Source organism: Engystomops pustulosus, chromosome 10 (genome assembly GCF_040894005.1).
Source record: "Engystomops pustulosus chromosome 10, aEngPut4.maternal, whole genome shotgun sequence".
In the NCBI taxonomy this organism is placed as follows: Eukaryota; Metazoa; Chordata; class Amphibia; order Anura; family Leptodactylidae; genus Engystomops; species Engystomops pustulosus.
Genome location: NC_092420.1, coordinates 80,554,935 through 80,575,796, shown reverse-complemented (window position 1 = coordinate 80,575,796; position 20,862 = coordinate 80,554,935). Strand labels below are relative to the sequence as shown.

General features: G+C 43.1%; 1 protein-coding gene across 2 annotated transcripts in view; it reads right to left on the bottom strand.

Moving 5' to 3' along the window:
• The window catches only part of GIPC2 (GIPC PDZ domain containing family member 2), a 59,326-nt gene extending 47,088 nt beyond the window's left edge, over positions 1–12,238 (bottom strand). Inside the window, exon 1 of one of the 2 annotated variants that reach the window (XM_072127210.1) lies at positions 11,721–12,238. In XM_072127210.1, coding sequence (XP_071983311.1) covers positions 11,721–12,011 — 291 coding nt within the window. In that variant the 5' untranslated portion in view covers positions 12,012–12,238. The remainder of the gene's footprint in view (positions 1–11,720) is intronic. The other variant, XM_072127209.1, reaches the window with a different exon arrangement.
• Between the last annotated feature and the right edge of the window lie 8,624 nt (positions 12,239–20,862).

Below are 20,862 nucleotides of genomic sequence, written 5' to 3'. Positions count from 1 at the left end.
AGTCCAGCTGGCATACAGTGACCGAGCTGGTTATTTCTGATAAACGTATTCAAGTGCCTTAGACTTTCACATTTACGGGTTTACTGTGTAAAAAGTAAAAGCTGTGACCAATTTTCCACCAAGCAAAGAGTGTGTGGTTATTTATTATATTATAATGTTTTCATTCTGTATTTGTTATTAAAGGGCCCCCGTATTGGATAGTTAGTTTGTTAAGAAGTTCAGCGTGCCATCCAGTCCAATTTGTTACGCAGAAACCAAGCCCTCGTATAGCTCTGTACACAGAAAAATAAAAACAATTATAGATTTTTTTTATGAAGGTACATAGCAAAAAATGGAAAAACAAAAAAGGGCCACGTCATCTGGGGGTTAATATGTTAAATTTATGAGAGCTTAAAAACAAAGGAATTTTTCTGCTCCTCCTCTAAAGTAATGTGTGATACCAGAGAACAATAGAGTCCACTGACCGTAGCTGCAAATAAAATAAACATTAGGTCTAGTCTTAGATTCAATGTAAGGAACATTTAAGGTTTTGCTTTGCTTTGTCTGTGTCCATAATCATCCCTATGGCCAAGGAAGCACCGAAAATTCCTTCTTCTTGAAACCCACTCTACAATTTACAGGGGAGTGTCACTAGAGATGTAATTTTCTGTAATTTTCTGTAAATGCTTGTTATGTAACCCAAAGAAAACATAAGTAGCAGCTCCACAAGTCAATGTCCCCATAGCTATTACATGTACAGGACATGGGTTATGGCTGCACCCTCGGGCTTCTCCGTGTACAATGATCAGACCCTTAGAGATACTTTGGGAATTTACAAAAACTGGTATTTTACTTTTGGGTATTTTGTGTGACCTTGGGGGTGTGTGCCATAAGGGGTACATGTAATAATAATAATTCTTTATATACCGTCCTCATGGGGCTCACAATCTTAACAACCTAACAGTATGTATTTGGAGTGTGGGAGGGAACAGGAGGACCCAGAGGAAGCCCACCCAAACACAGAGAGAGCATACAAACTCTTTGCAGATTTTGACCTGGGTGGGGCTTGAACCCAGGACCCCAGCGCTGCAAGGCAGAAGTGCTAACCACTGAGCCACTGTGCCGCCCTAATTGGGTATTGCTAATGTGCAGTAGATCATGGCCATATATTTTGACACTAAGAATAATCGTAAAGATAGTGGGGTCAACAATCACCTCCCTAATAAAAATTCCCATATTTATCGCCCCCGTCAGAACCAAGAGTATATTATGTCTGGTCTACTACAAAGTGAATGTTGCCTTCTCCCCGCTCTACATTCGCCTCCCTCCTGTATACAGAGGAGATCAGATTTCCACGGAAGAAGAAATGACTTTGTCTCACGGGAACAATTTCAAGTTGAACATGTTTTCTTGCTTTTAAGGTATTAATTTACACGAAGCGTCACACAAGAGGCATCTTAGGAAGACATGGAGGTGATCTACAGAGAACAGCCTGGAAATACTGCAACAAAGACATCACCTGACTCATTTTTCACTGACGTTTATAAACCTTCCATATCATACTTCAGTGCTGCATATTACATTATCTATCTTGTACGATGGGTTACAACATAAATTATACTCCAGAGCTGCACTCACTTTTCTGCTGCTGGTGCAGTCACTTAGTACATACATGACATTACTTATCCTGTACTGATCCTGAGTTACATCCTGTATTATACCCCAGAGCTGCACTCACTTTTCTGCTGCTGGTGCAGTCACTGTGTACATACATGACATTACTGATCCTGTACTGATCCTGAGTTACATCCTGTATTATACCCCAGAGCTGCACTCACTATTCTGCTGCTGGTGCAGTCACTGTGTACATACATGACATTACTTATCCCTGTACTGATGCTGAGTTACATCCTGTATTATACTCCAGAGCTGCACTCACTATTCTACTGCTGGTGCAGTCACTGTGTACATACATGACATTACTTATCCCTGTACTGATCCTGAGTTACATCCTGTATTATACTCCAGAGCTGCACTCACTATTCTGCTACTGGTGCAGTCACTGTGTACATACATGGCATTACTTATCCCTGTACTGATGCTGAGTTACATCCTGTATTATACCCCAGAGCTGCACTCACTTTTCTGCTGCTGGTGCAGTCACTGTGTACATACATGACATTACTTATCCTGTACTTGTCCTGAGTTACATCTTGTATTATACTCCAGAGCTGCACTCGCTATTCTGCTGCTGGTGCAGTCACTGTGTACATACATGACATTACTTATCCTGTACTGATCCTGAGTTACATCCTGTATTATACCCCAGAGCTGCACTCACTATTCTGCTGCTGGTGGAGTCACTGTGTACATACATGACATTACTGATCCTGAGTTACATCCTGTATTATACTCCAGAGATGCACTCACTATTCTGCTGCTGGTACAGTCACTGTGTACATACATGACATTATTATCCTGTACTGATCCTGAGTTACATCCTGTATTATACCCCAGAGCTGCACTCACTTTTCTGCTGCTGGTGCAGTCACTGTGTACATACATGACATTACTGATCCTGTACTGATCCTGAGTTACATCCTGCATTATACCCCAGAGCTGCACTCACTATTCTGCTGCTGGTGCAGTCACTGTTTACATACATGACATTACTTATCCTGTACTTGTCCTGAGTTACATCTTGTATTATACTCCAGAGCTGCACTCACTATTCTGCTGCTGGTGCAGTCACTGTGTACATACATGACATTACTTATCCTGTACTGATCCTGAGTTACATCCTGTATTATACCCCAGAGCTGCACTCACTTTTCTGCTGCTGGTGCAGTCACTGTGTACATACATGACATTACTAATCCTGTACTGATCCTGAGTTACATCCTGCATTATACCCCAGAGCTGCACTCACTATTCTGCTGCTGGTGCAGTCACTGTGTACATACATGACATTACTTATCCTGTACTGATCCTGAGTTACATCCTGTATTATACCCCAGAGCTGCACTCACTATTCTGCTGCTGGTGCAGTCACTGTTTACATATATTACCTTACTTATCCTGTACGTATCCTGAGTTACATCCTGTATTATACCCCAGAGCTGCACTCACTTTTCTGCTGCTGGTGCAGTCACTGTGTACGTACATGACATTACTTATCCTGTACTGATCCTGAGTTACATCCTGTATTATACTCCAGAGCTGCACTCACTATTCTGATGCTGGTGCAGTCACTGTGTACATACATGACATTACTTATCCTGTACTGATCCTGAGTTACATCCTGTATTATACCCCAGAGCTGCACTCACTATTCTGCTGCTGGTGCAGTCACTGTTTACATATATTACCTTACTTATCCTGTACGTATCCTGAGTTACATCCTGTATTATACCCCAGAGCTGCACTCACTTTTCTGCTGCTGGTGCAGTCACTGTGTACGTACATGACATTACTTATCCTGTACTGATCCTGAGTTACATCCTGTATTATACTCCAGAGCTGCACTCACTATTCTGATGCTGGTGCAGTCACTGTGTACATACATGACATTACTTATCCTGTACTGATCCTGAGTTACATCTTGTATTATACTCCAGAGCTGCACTCACTATTCTGCCGGTACAGTTGCTGTGTACATACACGTCATTACATATCCTGTACTGATTCTAAGTTACATCCTGAATTATACTCCAGAGCTGCACTCACTATTCTGCTGCTGGTGCAGTCACTGTGTACATACATAATATACTTGTTAGGCTTCTTATGTAGAACAATACAATGAATATGTCCTATAAGTGGAAACTTTAATGTACAGATCAATAATAAAACAAAATTCCAGAGATATTTCTGAATTTTCCATTTGCTTGTATAATGCCTGGTAAACAAAAACCAATAACTTCTCATCTAGAATTTCATTTACGATACATCACATGGTTTCTTCCTAAATCTGAGTCCCCAGAATTCTACTCTTTAATATACCCCAACACAGTTTTCCAGCTTCCCATAGGAGATGACGCGTCTCTTCCCAGTCGCTGACCTGTGATCTACAACAACCCAGAGGAATCCAGTTCCCAGTAAGAAAACGTGCACCACACACAGTACTATGGAGCAACATCATATACTATAAAGAAAAAGCAGATATAACCCTGTGGGACCAGTATGTGGCAATACCAGAACCAAAATGTCATATAACCTACAAGTATGGAGAATGCGATTTGGGAATTGTTTTTACAAGAAATATCTCATTCCTTAGTATATGTTTGACATTATCAATCACTATGTAAATTATGGGGGGTTATGTGGGTTTCCTAGAGTTACACTTTGATTTTTAGGATGGGGGTAGAGATAGTTTGTATCTAAAGGAAATGTTTGTTACTTATGTTCTCAATATATTGCATTTTGTCTGAGCTTACAGCTCCCACAGAGCAAAGGGTAAAGGTCAGAGATTTACAGTGATCTCCGAATGTTCTCATCCTTATTCCTGCAGTAGTTATTATTCATTGCTTTCCAACAAATTCCCACCCGGGAACTTTCACTATTTTATAGGGATTTAAAGTAAATTGCTAACAGTGAGTCATAAAAGAGGAAAAAGCCACAGAACACACAGAAAGCATTAAAGAAAGGTGTCAGGTTATCCTATTATCCCAAATTATAGTATTAAGGAGCAGAGGTCAGTCCTCCATACAAGACTTAATATAAGGGTTGAGAAATGTGTCAAGTGACTTAAAGGGAGTCTCACATCTCTCACATCACGCCACAAGTAAAAAGTATAAGCTTTCCACTCTTTCCAATGACCTGTCCTTTCAGAGAAATGAGATATTTCTATTTGGACAGAGGAGCTTCTTGCAGGGTCGGGCCAGCACTGGGCATACCCAGGGCTGCTGGGGGGGGGGGGGGGCGTATAGGGCTGTACATAATGGGGCACATTTACTAAGGGTCCGAATCGCATTTTTCCGCCGGGTTTTCCGAATTTTACAGTTTTCCGACGAATTGCCCCGGGTTTTTGGCGCACGCGATCGGATTGTGTCGCAACAGGAATCGGGGGCATGTCCGTTGGAAAACCCGGTGGATTCGGAAAAATTGCGCTATTTATTTTTTAAAAAACCGTCGCTTGCATGCACCAGGAATAGGATGGTGAACTCCGGCGGACCTCGGTGCAGCAGCGACACCTGGTGGATATTGGGCACAGGACCTTAGTGAGTCGCCGGAAGACCCAAACCCTCGTCGGAGAATGCGCCGCTGGATCGCGACAGGACCGGGTAAGTAAATGACCCCCAATAAATCCATAGGGAATGAGAGAGAGTTATATAAATAGCCATGAGAGAGATATCTGGGATGATAAACTTGGGAATATTTTAGGGAACAGGAGCAGTTTTAGTTTCTGAATTTTTAACGCCGCCACTTGAGTTCACTGCAAAGGGGCCCACTGAGGCTCTGTCACCCAGGGGCCTACTGAAACCTGGAGCCAACCCTGGCTTCTAGGCTCACCACAAGTGAAGCCTCATGCACTGTTTTCTTCCTCTTTATACCTTCTTTCTATGAGGAGTTTTGATCATTATAAATTGACGAGTGAACAGGTAACAATTTTTGAACTTTTGACTTTCACGTTCCATTCCACAACAGGATTGAGCGTGAGGCTTCCATAATCTTATAGAAAGTCATCTTGGATATCTCATACATAAATTTGACTCTAAACTATTAAAGGGGTTGTCCGAGTTTTTGAAAAAAGCTAAAAGTGGCCGGGACAGGGCTGCTTAAAAAAAATAAAGATGTACTTACCTCCCGGTGCCCTCCCGTATCCAGCGCTGCTGTCACCCGACAACCTTCCGGCCCCCATACACAATGCTGTGTATAGGGACGGATAGGCGTGCCCGGCCACGGCCGGCCGGAAGCTGAATCCAGCGCTGCTCCGGCGGCCATGTTTGTTTACATGGCGCCCGGACCGGAGCGACAGCAGCGCTGGATACGGGAGGGCACCGGGAGGTAAGTACATCTTTATTTTTTTTAAGCAGCCCGCTCCCGGCCACTTTTATCTTTTTTTCAAAAACTCGGACAACCCCTTTAAGCATGTTCCTAGATATGCAGATTATTCTCAGGTAACTGCAATGTTTCAGTTTTCTCCTAAATGTCAAGATGTAAATTTTAATTATTTTCTTGGCATTTTGTACCTTTGGCTTTCAACGATGCCTGAATATTTTTGGGCAGGCTCTCAGATACAAGCAGGACTCTACCATAATCTGATCCCAGATCTCTTCAACACTTGCAAAATAAGAATAACAAAAAAATAGCTCACCCGCTCCTGCTAGCCAAATGTGCACGAATCCAATGAGGTACAACATAGAAAGAAAAAAATCCAGCTTCACGTCCTCCTAATACAGTAATGGCAAACATTTTAGAGGCCGAGTGCCCAAACTACAACCAAGTCCCACTTATTTATCGCAAAGTGCCAACACAAAAATTTAATTTGTGATTTATACTCCCTTCTCTGTCACAGTTTTCATTGATACCTGCACCCTGAGGACACCAATAAAGCAGAACATAGTCCCAGGTAGAGCTGTCACTTTAAAATAGCTCTGTGCACAGCAAGTCCTGGGCTGTCTGGGACTGCAGAAAGATACGTGGAGTCATCTCTGGTGATGGCCTGGGTGCCCACAGAAAGGGCTCTGAGTGCCACCTCTGGCACCAGTGCCATAGGTTAGCCATCACTGTCCTAATATATTGACAAAGCTTATCTCAGCAGACAACTCGTATTAAAGGAAACCTACCACCACGGATCTACCTATTAGGTGCCTCTATTGGACATGAGGATAGCCCATTTAAGGGCATCTTTAGTGCATGTCCTGCCCTATATTTACTGGTGATGAGCTTGTTCTAGTATAAGGACATCAGCATTATTCCTGTGACTAATCTACAGTTATAATCAGCACGGAACAGGTTTATTGTATTTATAGCGATGATAAATCTACTGCTCTGATTTTTTAACCGGCCTGAAACCTCTGTTGACGTAATTCATTTGCAGGTTACTCAGGAAGATCGGCACAGATTATTGGTTACATCAGAGTAGTGAATGTGTACAATCTGAATCATAAACTATGGCCGCCGACTGGGATATCTGCCAGGAAGTAATTCCTGCAATTCACTGTGTTAATAGGACAATGTATTTATTTTACGGCCACGTACACAGTTTGTAGAAAAACATTTTACTGTACGTTTTTCCGTATTTCTCCTAAACTTCATAATGTACAGAAGTAATAAGGGCATTTTTAAAATCAACACATCATCAGAGCATCAGGATGCTTGGGGACATGGTAGACTCCCTTTAACAGTTTACTAACTCCCCTAACCTAATTTGCATAGATCTCAGGGAACTTTCTCAGAAGATAATTCGAGGTGCTTAGGAGGTCTTCAAAGTTCTCCTCAATGCCCATTTTAAAAACTAAAAAATCAAATCCCCATGAAATAATATTTTATATACTGTAAGGACCCTAAAAGGATACCAATCGGAAATTTTGGAATAAATTGACAACTGGGGGCATATCCATACTCAATCTATTTCTTTCCAGCCGGTGTATGGACACACCTCTTTACAAGGCCACTCTAAGATGTTAATTTATGAATGTCTTAGGGCAGTGGTGGCGAACCTATGACACGGGTGCCAGAGGTGGCACTCAGAGCCCTTTCTACGAGCACCCGCGCCATCATCCCACCGCAGAGTTCGCCAGACAGGACTCAAGGCCTCTTGCAGTCCCAGGGAGCCCAGGACCCTAGAAGGAAGCTACAATGATAACCAAAGCTTTTTCTCCTTCTTTCTTCTGTATTGGTGTCTTCAGGTGCCTATACAATTTAAACATGTGACAGAGCTGGGAGAAATAAGTTACTGTTTAAAGTGCCGCATCGGCACTTTGCGAAAAATATGTGGGTTTTTGATGTAGTTTGAGCACTCTGGGGCTCATTTACTAAGGGTACGAATCGTGCACTTTCATCGGGTTTCCCGACAATTTCCGATTTGCGATGAATAGCCCCGGGATTTTGGCGCACACGATCGGATTGTGAAGGTAAACTCCGGCGGACCTCGGCGCAGCAGCGACACCTGCTGGATATCGGGCACACAACCTTAGTGAATGCCGGCAGAACCCGAATCAGCGTGGACAACGTGCCGCGGGATCGCGACTGGACCCAGTAAGTAAATGAGCCCCTCTGTGTCTAAAAGGTTCACCATCACTGTTTTAGGGGAACATCGGAGGAACAGCACAACACTAAGATTCTCCAGTCAACACAATGGTCATACCTGAGGCGGTGATCCCTCCTCTTTAAAGGACCTGCACTATTTTTTCTCAACTTTTTTTATGTTACTTTTTTTTTTAGAGAAAGGTATGGTTAAACATTGAATACAAGAAGACCCACACAGGGATCCATTCTACAAATCCACCTATAGAAATTCCAGTACAAGGAACAACTGCACTATTTGTGTTTCATAGGGTGGGAAATAGTGACAGGTCCCCTTTAATAACCGATTATGAGTGGAATTGCTCTTTAATCCGCTCCCCGTATTAGCTTTCACGCAGTGTGTTCAGGGCTCGGTGTGAACCTGCAGAGAACAATGGTCCCAGAGCAGACTATAATGTCCTGTCACCTGGCAGATGTCCTCCAACAGGTGACATCACTCCTGGAACGTCTCTCGCTACAAGTAAAGCTTCTCACCTGCAGACTTTGTTAAAGGGACACTATTGCTATGCGTTTTAAAGGGTTATTCCAGTGCAAGCAAATAAAAGTTATTTGTTCTGTACTAAAAAGCTACAAAGCTTTGTGATATGCTTTCGGTATCTACAGTTTGCAGTTTCAAAATCTCTGCTTGCTGTCATTCAACAGAATTCCAGGACATCACACAATGACGACAGATTGCACAGTTTTTTTTATCTACACTTGGTGTTTGCTAAAATAACTGCATTAAAAAAAATCTGAAAGTGTAAACCCAGCCTAAACCTCCCCCACAGCTCCACCTTACCACTTCTTATCCCTCCAGGGGCTAATACCGAGCTGCACCCTATGATTGGAATTTACCTGCAAATGTTATATACACTCCCATAAAATGCAAATACAAATGCCATAAAACGAAAGTACTTTCCACGTAGGAAATTAGCCAATATTATATTCGGGGCTGTTGTTGGATTGATGTCAGAAGTGACAACTTCTTCACAATCCATATTCCTGTCTGACTTCAATTGCCGGATCTAAGCATCTTGTATGTACAATGGTCATCCTATGACCTTAAAGGGGATTTAGGTGGGTTATAGGTATTGACAACCGATCCTTATGAGATCACTTTGGGCCTGACAACCAGTGCTGACACAGCCAGGTGTAGATTTGGCATGTTGATGGCCTAAGAGGGAACCTGTCACCATATTTTCACATATACAGCTAGTGACAGGTTCCTATAGAGTCCTATTAACTAACCCACACCCTTTTTTTTAGCTAAAATGGTTTCCCTTACATCCACATTAATCAACTTTATCTTATATTACCAGGCATCAGAGAAGGCTTGTCCTTCTTGTCCGGCCCGTCCCTTCTACTTCTCACTATGTTCCATGCCTCTACATAGCATGTGACCAGTGTGACATTATCACCGGTCCTTTAGTCTTCTAACATTAGCAAACTGCCTATATCTGATCACATGAAATCACACTCGTCTCCATGGACTTATACTCCTTCCCATCCTTCATGGAGGCTGCTGTGATTTCATGTGATCAGATACATACATGAGGTAGATGTTGCAGATTTAACAGGACCTTAGATATTGTCATCCTGATCACACGACATTAAGTGCCCAATGATGTACAGAGCTCTCTCTCAATGTTCTATACAGCAGCATATCATAACACTTAGGCCTGTCAATCTGCAACAAGGAGGCAGGGTTGTACAATGAACACCACATATGCTGTACCCCATTACTATCATTGAACTCACATCAGGTGAGTGGCAAGTTCAAAGCATTGAAGCATTGAGTGTTAAGGGCAATGCTTTTTAAACATAGTTTTTAATAAAGTCTTTATTTTTGTGGGTTAATTTGCATGACATGTTCTTTTTAAGCATAGTTAAAGGGGTTGTCCTATCTACGGCACTCCTATAGGCATTAGGGGCGATTTATCATGATACCCCCCCCTGCCGGGGCACACTCCATCCAATAAAGCAAGAGGCTCCGGCCTCGTCCTTTTGAATCCTACTCCAGGTCCAGCTTGGCATAAAATCCTTCTATAGCCTGCGCCAAGCTATAGAGAAAGCGCTGGGCCCAGCCCGTTCCCCCACCCTGTCCACAAGCTATGATAAATCCATTGAATGGAAATGTCTATAATATTGTTCAATCTATGTGCAGAATGTGCAGAATTCGGGATAGCCTCCCACAACAGGATGTTGTACAGAGAGGACCTGACACCCCTTTTAACATTATAGTTATTTATCCCAATGATTGTCATCAAGTTGTGATAAAATCAAACTAGAATATTTTGAACATGGAAAAACAGGTTAAAACAGCTATAACAAATATTTCCCACCCAGCTTTCCCCTCCAAAAAGAAACCAGACACAACTGCAATGCGGGTAAACTTTTCTTCAAAGGATTTCATGTAAAAAAACTATATAAAATAGTCTCACACCAGATTCTGTGTTTCAATTTTTTAACATCTTCCTAGAGGTGCCAAGATCTCCACTTGCATTGAGTGAATGGAAATGTTCATTGTTTACATCTCAAAGCGAGCTCATACATGCTTCATGAGCAGCAAAGCTCATGGAGATGGCAAGGCTGAGTGCTTCTCTACTATCTCTAAGCACACATAGGGGCTCATTTACTAAGGGTCCGTCGGACACATTTTTCGTCTGGTTTCCCGAGGATTTCCGTTTTGCGCCAAATTGCCCCAGGATTTTGGCGCACGCGATCTGATTTTGGCGCATCGGCGACGGCTTGCACACGACACAAATGGGGAGGCAGGCCATCGGACAACCCGACAGATTCGGACAACCCGTGGAATTTAACATTTAGGATTGTGTCGCACTTACAAGCACCGGAAAGAAGAAGGTGAACTCCGGCAGAGTTGGATGCAGGAACTCGGGCGCACAAGCTTAGTGAATCGCGGCAGACCCGAATTCTCACCGTGGGATCGAGAAAGGATCGGGTAAGTAAATCTGCCCCATAGTGTGGCATCATATGGCATCCAAGGGAATATGGCGAAACCGGTTTATATGAGAGTCTATATGAAATCCAGAAGTTTATGATTAAAGCCATGTGATCATTTCTTAAATCGACCCAACTTCATTAACGAAAACCAAGACGTTACTTAAACCGGGTCTAATATTTAGTTCTCTTCCCGTAGCCCCGGTGGTTGATGCCCTCCTGGCACCCAGGTCACTTTCAAGAATGTAACCCCTAGTAAATATTTCAAGAGTCATTGATCTAAAGCAGCGATTAGATCCCACAATTCATACTTAGGGCTCAAAATTCTGACAATTCCCACCTGGGCCACTAGTACCGGTAAACGGGCCACTAATGATTAGTTTATAGAAACTGATAAAGAGCGAGTAATTTGCCGTAGGGTGACTGAGGATGGGTGAGGCTTCTGAGTAATGTGACTCGCTAGTGACCTTTACACTACGTCCTGTCGGAGTGACTCTATTAAGTAGTATCAATTGGGTTAACCTGTAACAGTACTAGAACACGATGGTCGCTCTTACCTCTTCTGGGGTGATCAGGAAGGCTTCGGCAATCTTGGCGTACAATTCCTTGACATTGGTGAAGCCCTCGATCCTGCCGGTGGGGCTGCCATGTGCCAGTTGTGTGTGGAATACCAGCTTGGGGCGCAGGCTCACAGGAGGTGGGGGTAGACCTGGCGAAACATTCTCGTACATTGGCTCTTTCACTGCGCTGCTCCCAGCTGTCCGGTTTTCCACTTCCTCGCTTTCCACCAACTTGGAGGAGACCTCCTTTGCCTTGTTTTTCTTCTTCCCTCGCAGTCCCAGAGGCATGTTGGTAGCGCAGGGATGGAGAGATGTGCTGGAATTAATTAAACCCCCTGGCTCCTGTTCCTTGTCCTCCCCCCTCAGCCGCCTCCTCTCTGTCACTCTTTCCACCTGGTTACGGAGTCAGTCTCTGTACATGTCCACAGGTAAGACACTTCCTGTTTCACTGGGAATAAGAGAACTCCCTGGGAGCTCTGCGCCTCCTCCTCTGTCGCCCTCCCCTCCCTAGTCCATACTGTGCTCTGTGCATCCCCCTCCCCACTGCGCTGCTCTCCCTACTATCACCCACTCCCCTCCCAGCTGCTGCTTCGCCCCTTGTCACTGTCACCTCCTTCCCATCTTCTCTTATTTTCACTTCTACCCCTGGCTGCCCTCCATCCGCCAACTGGAGTCTTACTGCAGACAAAAAGTCAGCTCCACATTCCCTTGTTCAGATCAGTAGTTGCTACTAAAGGTCCAACTGAAGCTGTAGCCATGTGTATAAGTAATGGGCTTTCTGGTCTGATTAGATAGATAGATAGATAGATAGATAGATAGATAGATAGGAGATAGATAGATAGATAGATAGATAGATAGATAGATAGATAGATAGATATATGACAGATCTATAGATGATAGATAGAAGATAATAGTTATATAGATTATAGATAGAGATAGATATGAGATAATAGATAGATAGATAGATAGATAGATAGATAGATAGATAGATAGATAGATAGATAGATGATAGATAGATAGATAGATGATAGAAAGATAGATAGATAGATAGATAGATAGATAGATAGATGATAGATAGATAGATAGATAGATAGATAGATAGATAGATAATAGATAGATGATAGATAGATGATAGATAGATGATAGATAGATGATAGATAGATGATAGATAGATAGATAGATAGATAGATAGATATAGATACTGTACATATGAAATAGATAGATAGATAGATAGATAGATAGATAGATAGATAGATAGATAGATAGATATGAGATAGATGATAGATAGATAGATAGATAGATAGATAGATAGATAGATAGATAGATATGAGATAGATAGATAGATAGATATGAGATAGATGATAGATAGATAGATAGATAGATAGATAGATAGATAGATAGATAGATAGATAGATAGATAGATATGAGATAGATAGATAATAGATAGATAGATAGATAGATAGATAGATAGATAGGTCCACTTGTAATAAAACAAATAATAGGCAGCACTCCAACTTTGTGAAAACATGAAGGTTTATTCATCCATATAGCAACGTTTCGGTTGAGCAATACAACCTCTTGATTGCGTAACCTAAACATTGCTATATGGATGAATAAACCTTCATGTTTTCACTTTTCTAAGGTTAGAGGGCTGCCTGTTTTTTTCTTTTATTACTAGTGGAGCTTATGGATCATGTCCTGTGATAGCACTAACCATTCCTACAGCTCTGCTGCTCTTTTCCAATGTTAGATAGACATGGATGGATAGTTACAATACGGGTCATTTATCTTATTTCCCTCTTCCCTGAGCTCTTTTTGCCCCTTTTGTGAGTCTATTTTTTGCACCTGATTTGTCAATGTCTTTGCCAAAGTTTTTTTTTTTTTTCGCAAATTTTTTAAAAGGCGCAATTTTGTTGTGCAAATCATACCATTGCTTTTTCTAAGCATGGTCAAGGCTTGCGTGTTATTGCCCAATTATTTGTGTCCATATAGGCGCAAATCAATGTTAAATAGAGCACAAACATCTGGAAGCCGGAGAATTTTTTTTGCTACACGCCGACTTTGGCGAACTGCTGGAAAAAGGCTCAAAATATTGCGCAAATATCCTAATGCGCTCAAAAAGTCACTAAAATACAACAATAAAATGTGCTTAAATGGGAGATTTAAAAAAGTTAAAAAGTCAGTGTTTGCTGTGTCCTTATAAAGAAGTCTCCGAGGACTGAGTATGACATAGCGAGGGAATGCGGCAGAGAAGGGGGAGGCTGCAGGAGCGGCTCTGCTGTCATGGCCCAGATAACACACAAAACTCCCATCTGGAGAGCATGAGAAACTGCAGGGTGGGGGCTGGGGTCTGATGACATAGGACACTACTAGAAAGTGACTTCAGGCCTCATTCAGCCGTCCAGAGGAAGCCCAGTCATAAGTATAAGAAAATTTTAAGTACGAGAGAAGAAATTGTGATGAAAAAGTCAGACAAATTCATGAGCCTTAGTTTAAGGCCCCATTCACACTACCTTGCTGGATGTAAACCCCCCTGGCTGTAGCTGGGCAGGCAGATACATTCATGTGAATGCACCCGTTACATGTGTCAGGTACACAAAATCAGTATTATAGCAAACAGTGTCCTATCTGCAGGCAGCATGTTATAGAGCAGGAGGAGCTGAGCAGATTGTACATAGTGTCCTATCTGTAGGCAGCATGTTATAGAGCAGGAGGCACTGAGCAGATTGTGCATAGTGTCCTATCTGCAGGCAGCATGCTATAGAGCAGGAGGAGCTGAACAGATTATACATAGTGTCCTATCTGCAGGCAGCATGTTATAGAGCAGGAGGAGCTGAGCAGATTGTGCATAGTGTCCTATCTGCAGGCAGCATGTTATAGAGCAGGAGGAGCTGAACAGATTATACATAGTGTCCTATCTGCAGGCAGCTTGTTATAGAGCCGGAGGCGCTGAGCAGATTGTGCATAGTGTCATATCTGTGTCCTATCTGCAGGTAGCATGTTATTCAGAGTAATCAGAGCTGTGTGATATATAATGTGCCTGCACTTGTGTGCATGATCATAGACGCTGTTTATTGACAGGCTATAAACAATGAAGCTTCCTATATAACGACAGCAATCAGAGATCTAGAAAACCCGGATGAATTGATACAGAAAGTATATTGGAAAATTGTTTCACTTTTCTTACGCAATTATATGCTGAAAATGGAGAAGCCCTTTAAGGGAGCCACATTCACGTATTGGGTTCCCTAAAACTTGTCTACATGCTTGAGCAAATTTACTTAGTAGATTCCTTGTTCGGTCCTAAAAAATCCATAAGAATAAATAGTGTGCAGAAATCCAGCAATGGTCAGTGTCAGCAATTTACAGTCAGTAGTGGATCTTCTTGTAAACATGTGTCAGATTTGAGGTATGTAAATGCCACTAGGGGGCGCTTGGGGACTTATTAAAAGCACATTGATTATTAAAGTGCCAATCCTTGGGGGGGGGGGGCAACAATATTATATTATGGGGGTCTGACTGCAGCTTCACAGTTTTGTCTCCTTAGTATTAACCTTGAGACTTGAGACACTGGACCACGATAGACATGGTAGGTACATTCTTTATGGTTAGCGACTGATGCAAATTTACTTAAGGCCGATCACGTGTGTCCAGGCACAAAGATTTGCCTGTCAAACAACCAACTTCTTCATTATAACACAATGGAGGAAACCTGTGACCGTGGCAGCAAGTTATAGAGCAGGAGGAGCTGAGCAGATTGTGCATAGTGTCCTATCTGTAGGCAGGATGTTATAGAGCAGGAGAAGCTGAGCAGATTGTGCATAGTGTCCTATCTGTAGGCAGGATGTTATAGAGCAGGAGAAGCTGAGCTGATTGTACATAGTGTCCTATCTGCAGACAGCATGTTATAGAGCAGGAGGAGCTGAGCAGATTGTGCATAGTGGCCTATCTGAAGGTAGCATGTTATACAGCAGGAGGAGCTGAGCAGATTGTACATAGTGTCCTAACTGCAGGCAGCATGTTGTAGAGCAGGAGGAGATTTGCAGGTTGTACAGAGTGTCCTATCTGTAGCCAGCATGTTATAGAGCAGGAGGAGCTGAGCAGGTTGTACATAGTGTCCTAACTGCAGGCAGCATGTTATAGAGCAGGAGGAGCTGAGCAGATTGTACAGTGTCCTAACTGCAGGCAGCATGTTATAGAGCAGGAGGAGCTGAGCAGATTGTACATAGTGTCCTATCTGTAGGCAGCATGTTATAGAGCAGGAGGAGCTGAGCAGGTTGTACATAGTGTCCTATCTGTAGGCAGCCTGTTATAGAGCATGAGGAGCTGAGCATATTGTGCATTGCAGGGACCTGGCCACACAGGAGCATAGCCGTCTAGGATGCTGTGAGTCACTGCCTCCTTGTGGGACTACGGTCCTGTACTGTAATTATGCTTTTTGTATCTGTGGAACTTTAGTCCCGCAGGGAGACCATGGCTCGCAGCAGTATAAATGGCTATGATGTCGTAAGTCTGTGTCCCTGGACAGTATTCAGTCTAGGAAATTCAGTACAAGATGTGATCTTTCCATGATGCAAAGGTGACCAGATGCCAACATGAAGCTCAGCCTCAGTTTAGATGCCTCAATGAGAACAATTTAGCAGCATGTCCTCACTGCTGCGCTCTGTGTTCTTCACATTAAACCGCTTCAAAGCCCCTTATGCATTGAGAGACTGCTGTAGCAGGTTTTTATGATGTAAGACTACAGAAGTCACTCAGAGCAGAGGGGAGGGGCTGTGGTTAAATTTAATGCAAAGAGCAAAGCAGGGGTCATGCTGGTGTGTGCCCCCCCCCCCCTGTCAGGATTTGTTCTTCATTTAGCTTCTTATGCCCCAATTTTTTTTACAAAGAAAAGGATGTATAAATGATGAAAATGAGCCTCTGGACTACATAGGTGTTACTTGGGCCCGGAGCCCCTGAGGCTCATTTACATATTTTAAAAGCCTTTTTTTAAAAAACAAGGTTATAAGACGCAAAAAAAAAAAGCAGATCCGGCTAGAGAAGCCACACATCTACATATTAGTGTGCTTGGTTTACAATCACTCATCCTGGTGGTAGATTTCCTTTAAGATAATCATGGGCCATGGGCTGTATGAAAATTGTGGGCCATTACAAGTCTAATTTTTTTATGGCATTTACTTCCTTCATATGGTGCTAGAATCAAACTACTTGGAAAAGGAGAAGTCTGTCCACTTTTAGTTTAGTTCTGCAGTTTGACCTGTGGAGGACCTTCCAAGGTCCTGGAAGGACCCTTATATAAGTATGTGTTGAGAACATGAGGATTATATAGCTGGATGTCTTTCTTTTTATTATCTCTACAGGATCAAATTTGTTGATTGGTTCGGGTGGTGATTGGCCCCCTAGAAGCCTTGGGCCCTGGGGGGGGGGGGGGCCGCCCAAAACGTCCATATTAACATCTACATCTATTAACATCTCTTAAACATGGCCAATGCAATAATTCCCAATCCTGCTACTACAGACACCAAAAATGTATTGTACTTAACACTGGATGCGTGGTCACAACTACTGACAGATTCCTTTTAAAGGGGTGTCCAGAGGTTGAAAAACATGGCAGCTTTTTTTCCAAAAACATTGCCACACCTGACCACGTATTCATCACTATGCGGCTCATTTGCAATACTGGCACAAACTATGATCAGGTGCGGTGAGGCTCCTTTTGGAAGAAAGGGGCCATGTTTTTTAACCTCCGGACAACCCCTTTAAGTAAAAGTAGTCATGCTGCTCTTTGCATTATTAACATTCAGTTTACTGCACGCACCATGGTCTCCTTTCAGCAATCCACCCTATTGATTCCGACATAGATACAATGTATAAAGCATTAATGCAATTTTAGTTGTTTTTGGTGTTTATATATATATTTAAAATAATGATAGCATAGAATTAGAAGTGTAAACTCTCCGCAGATTGTATAGGTTCTCCACCGAGATGCAAGATGTGTTGGACAATAGCTGGAAAACATGACTGCAGCCATTGAGCTCTTCATAAAACATGAAGAAGCTGATAAGCATCTCTTAGTAATGTGAGTCTTTTTAGCTTCTGTAACACCCCCATCCTCCACGGGAAGCATCCAGCATCTGCCGTGTAGACTGTCCTCCACCTCACACCAGGGCTCTATACTTAATTGTTAGTTACCATGAAGCCCTGACCTCACCAGGGATCAATAAGTTATTGATGTAGGGCAATACCCTCCTATTATAAAGCATAAATTATACATGTAGGCGTGAGATCACAAGACTGCAAGAAGGAATATTTATACAGGGAAGAGAGGATCCAAAACCTCCTGACCCCAGAGCAAAATTTGTACTTGGGCCCCATAGGCAAATCTCATAAACATTGAGATAATGAAGACTCAAATGAATGAATGGACCTCATTGGAAGTTCTGGGGGATCACTGTCCTCATTGAACATTGGGGCTCATTTACTAAGGGTCCGAATCGCTCACTTTCGTCAGATTTCCAGACAATTTCCGTTTGAGCCGAATTGCCCCAGGGTTTTTGGCACTGGCGATCGGATTTTGGCGCATCGGTGCCGGCTTTCAAGCTACAGAAATTGGGGGGGTGGCCGTCGGAAAAACCATGGAATTTAAAAAAGAATTTGTGTTGCAAGATCAGCACTTACATGCACCGGAACGAAGATGGTGAACTCCGGCGGAACTCGGCGCAGCAGCGACACCTAATGGATATCGGGCGCACGACCTTAGTGAATCCTGGCAGACCCGAATCAGCGTCAGACAACGCGCCGCGGGATCGCGACTGGACCGGGTAAGTAAATGGGCCCCATTTTGCAGGAGACTTTACTTTCTGTTTTGTCCCCTGATCCAGGAAGGCCACTCTTTAGATGAAGAGGGTTTTGTGTACCCCCAGGACATCCAGGTGGGAAAAGAACCGGAAATGATAATTACAGAAGCAACATGGGAACTGGGAACCAGAGTGGGGTAATAACCTGGCAAGGTCAATAAAGAATCATTAAAGAATTATTATTATTATTAGGTAAGTGTTTTTTTTTCTTCCTAGTGGGTGTTTCTAGACCCCTCCGTGCTGCAGATTTACAGGCTGTTACAATGAGCAGAGCAGGTCTCCCCCTGCACTTCCTGCTGCTGTTAGATTACACCGGCAGAGGGAGGAGGGAGAGAGCCTGGGGTTGGGTGAAACATGTTCTGCTCATTGTAACAGCCTATGAATCTGCAGTACTGAGAGGCTCCAGTAACGCCTCCAGAGTCCTCCAGAGTATAATTTTAAAAGTTGCTTTTAGAAGGAAGGATGCCATGGATAACAAATATAATAAAATTACCACAGTCAAATGAACTGTTTGTTGCTGAACAATCCAGAGGTCTCTGTAGACACAACCCCCATAAATTGTTGTGTTTCAGATGATGTTTCGTTGCTGAAACTGAAAGAGAACCTTTCACCACATTTTTAAAAATACAACTAGTGACAGATTCCTATAGAGCCATTTTAACTAACTGACACCCTTCTTTTAACTAAAAATTGTTTCTCTTATATCAACATAAATCAACTTTATGTTATATTCTCTTGCATCAGAGAAAGCGTGTCCTGCCCAACCGTCCCCTCTCATCTACTCCTCGTCCCATGCCTCTTTCTTAGTATGTCATGTGACCAAGGTGACATCATCATAGGTCCTTTAGCCTCCTCCAGTGAACAAACTGTACCCTATGCATATATCTGGTCACATGAAATCACAGCAGCCTTCAAGGACTTCTAATCCTCCCCACCCTCCATGGAGACTGCTGTAATTTCATGTGATCAGACTCACAAGACTGATAGATGTCGCAAGATCAGCACTCACATGCACCGGGACCTCAGCGGGGGAAGCAACACATGCAGGAAATTGGACGCACAATCTTAGTGAATCGCGGCAGACCCGAATCCTCGTCAGACATTCCTGATCGTCGGTGTCAACGGGACGGGTAAGTAAATGTGCCCCATTATGATCCCTGTAGTGCTGTGAGATTCTGTGTGCTGATAATCTGGATACATTATCAGGGTCCAGGTTTATCTACACTTTTATTTAGCTTCTGAACATTCACTAGTAGAAAAAGAGAGATGAGACAGATCAGAGATAATGGGGCAGATTTACTTACCCGGTCTGTTCGCGATCCAGCGGCGCGTTCTCTGCGCTGGATTCAGGTCCGGCCGGGATTCACTAAGGTAGTCCCTCCGCCGTCCACCAGGTGGCGCTGCTGCGCTGAAGTTCCCCGGAGGCGCGCTGGAATGCCCTGAAATTCACCGGCCTATACCTGGTGAAGGTAAGTGTAATTTTCGCTACACATTTTTTGTCTTAAATGCGGCGGTTTTTCGGGTTTTCGTTCGGCCACGCCCCCCGATTTCCGTCGCGTGCATGCCAGCGCCGATGCGCCTCAATCCGATCGCGTGCGCCAAATTCCCGGGGCAATTCAGGTACAATCGGCGCAAATCGGAAATATTCAGGTAACACGTCGGGAAAACGCAAATCGGGCCCTTAGTAAATGACCCCCAATGAGATCGATGAGATGCATACAACACACAATTACACTGTCCAGCCAAGCACGAGATAAAATCGGGGTAAAAGGGGAGTGACTGACTGGTCTCCGGCTCCCTATTATATATTTAATAGGGAGCCGTTCAGGAGCCAGAAGAGCCAGTCCTACTGAGATAAATAGGGTTGCAGTGCTCCTGCTAAATCATTTTGGGTTTGAGATCAAAGTTTTATTTAGATCATGAGATCAGTGAGAACCTCAAACCCTTTAATCTGTGGATTTATAAGGGACCATTTTAAAATAAGACGTATTAAGCATCATTAAAACCAATAGGAGTCTCTTATCACTAATCAGATGGGAGGGCTGTAAAACTGACCTTCGATCTAGGAAAATAATAGTTCAAGAGATGTAATACATATTGTGCACAGTAAATGAATACTATGAGATAGGGTACTTTTTTAGGGGTGTGATGAAGGGGGTCATTTGCACTGGTTGTTACCCAAATGACTTAGGTTGGCAGAATGTCCTAAATAAATGGGTAAGGCTTACTGTGTGACAAACACTTTAATGGCAATAAAATTTCCTCCCTAAATAGCTTAGATG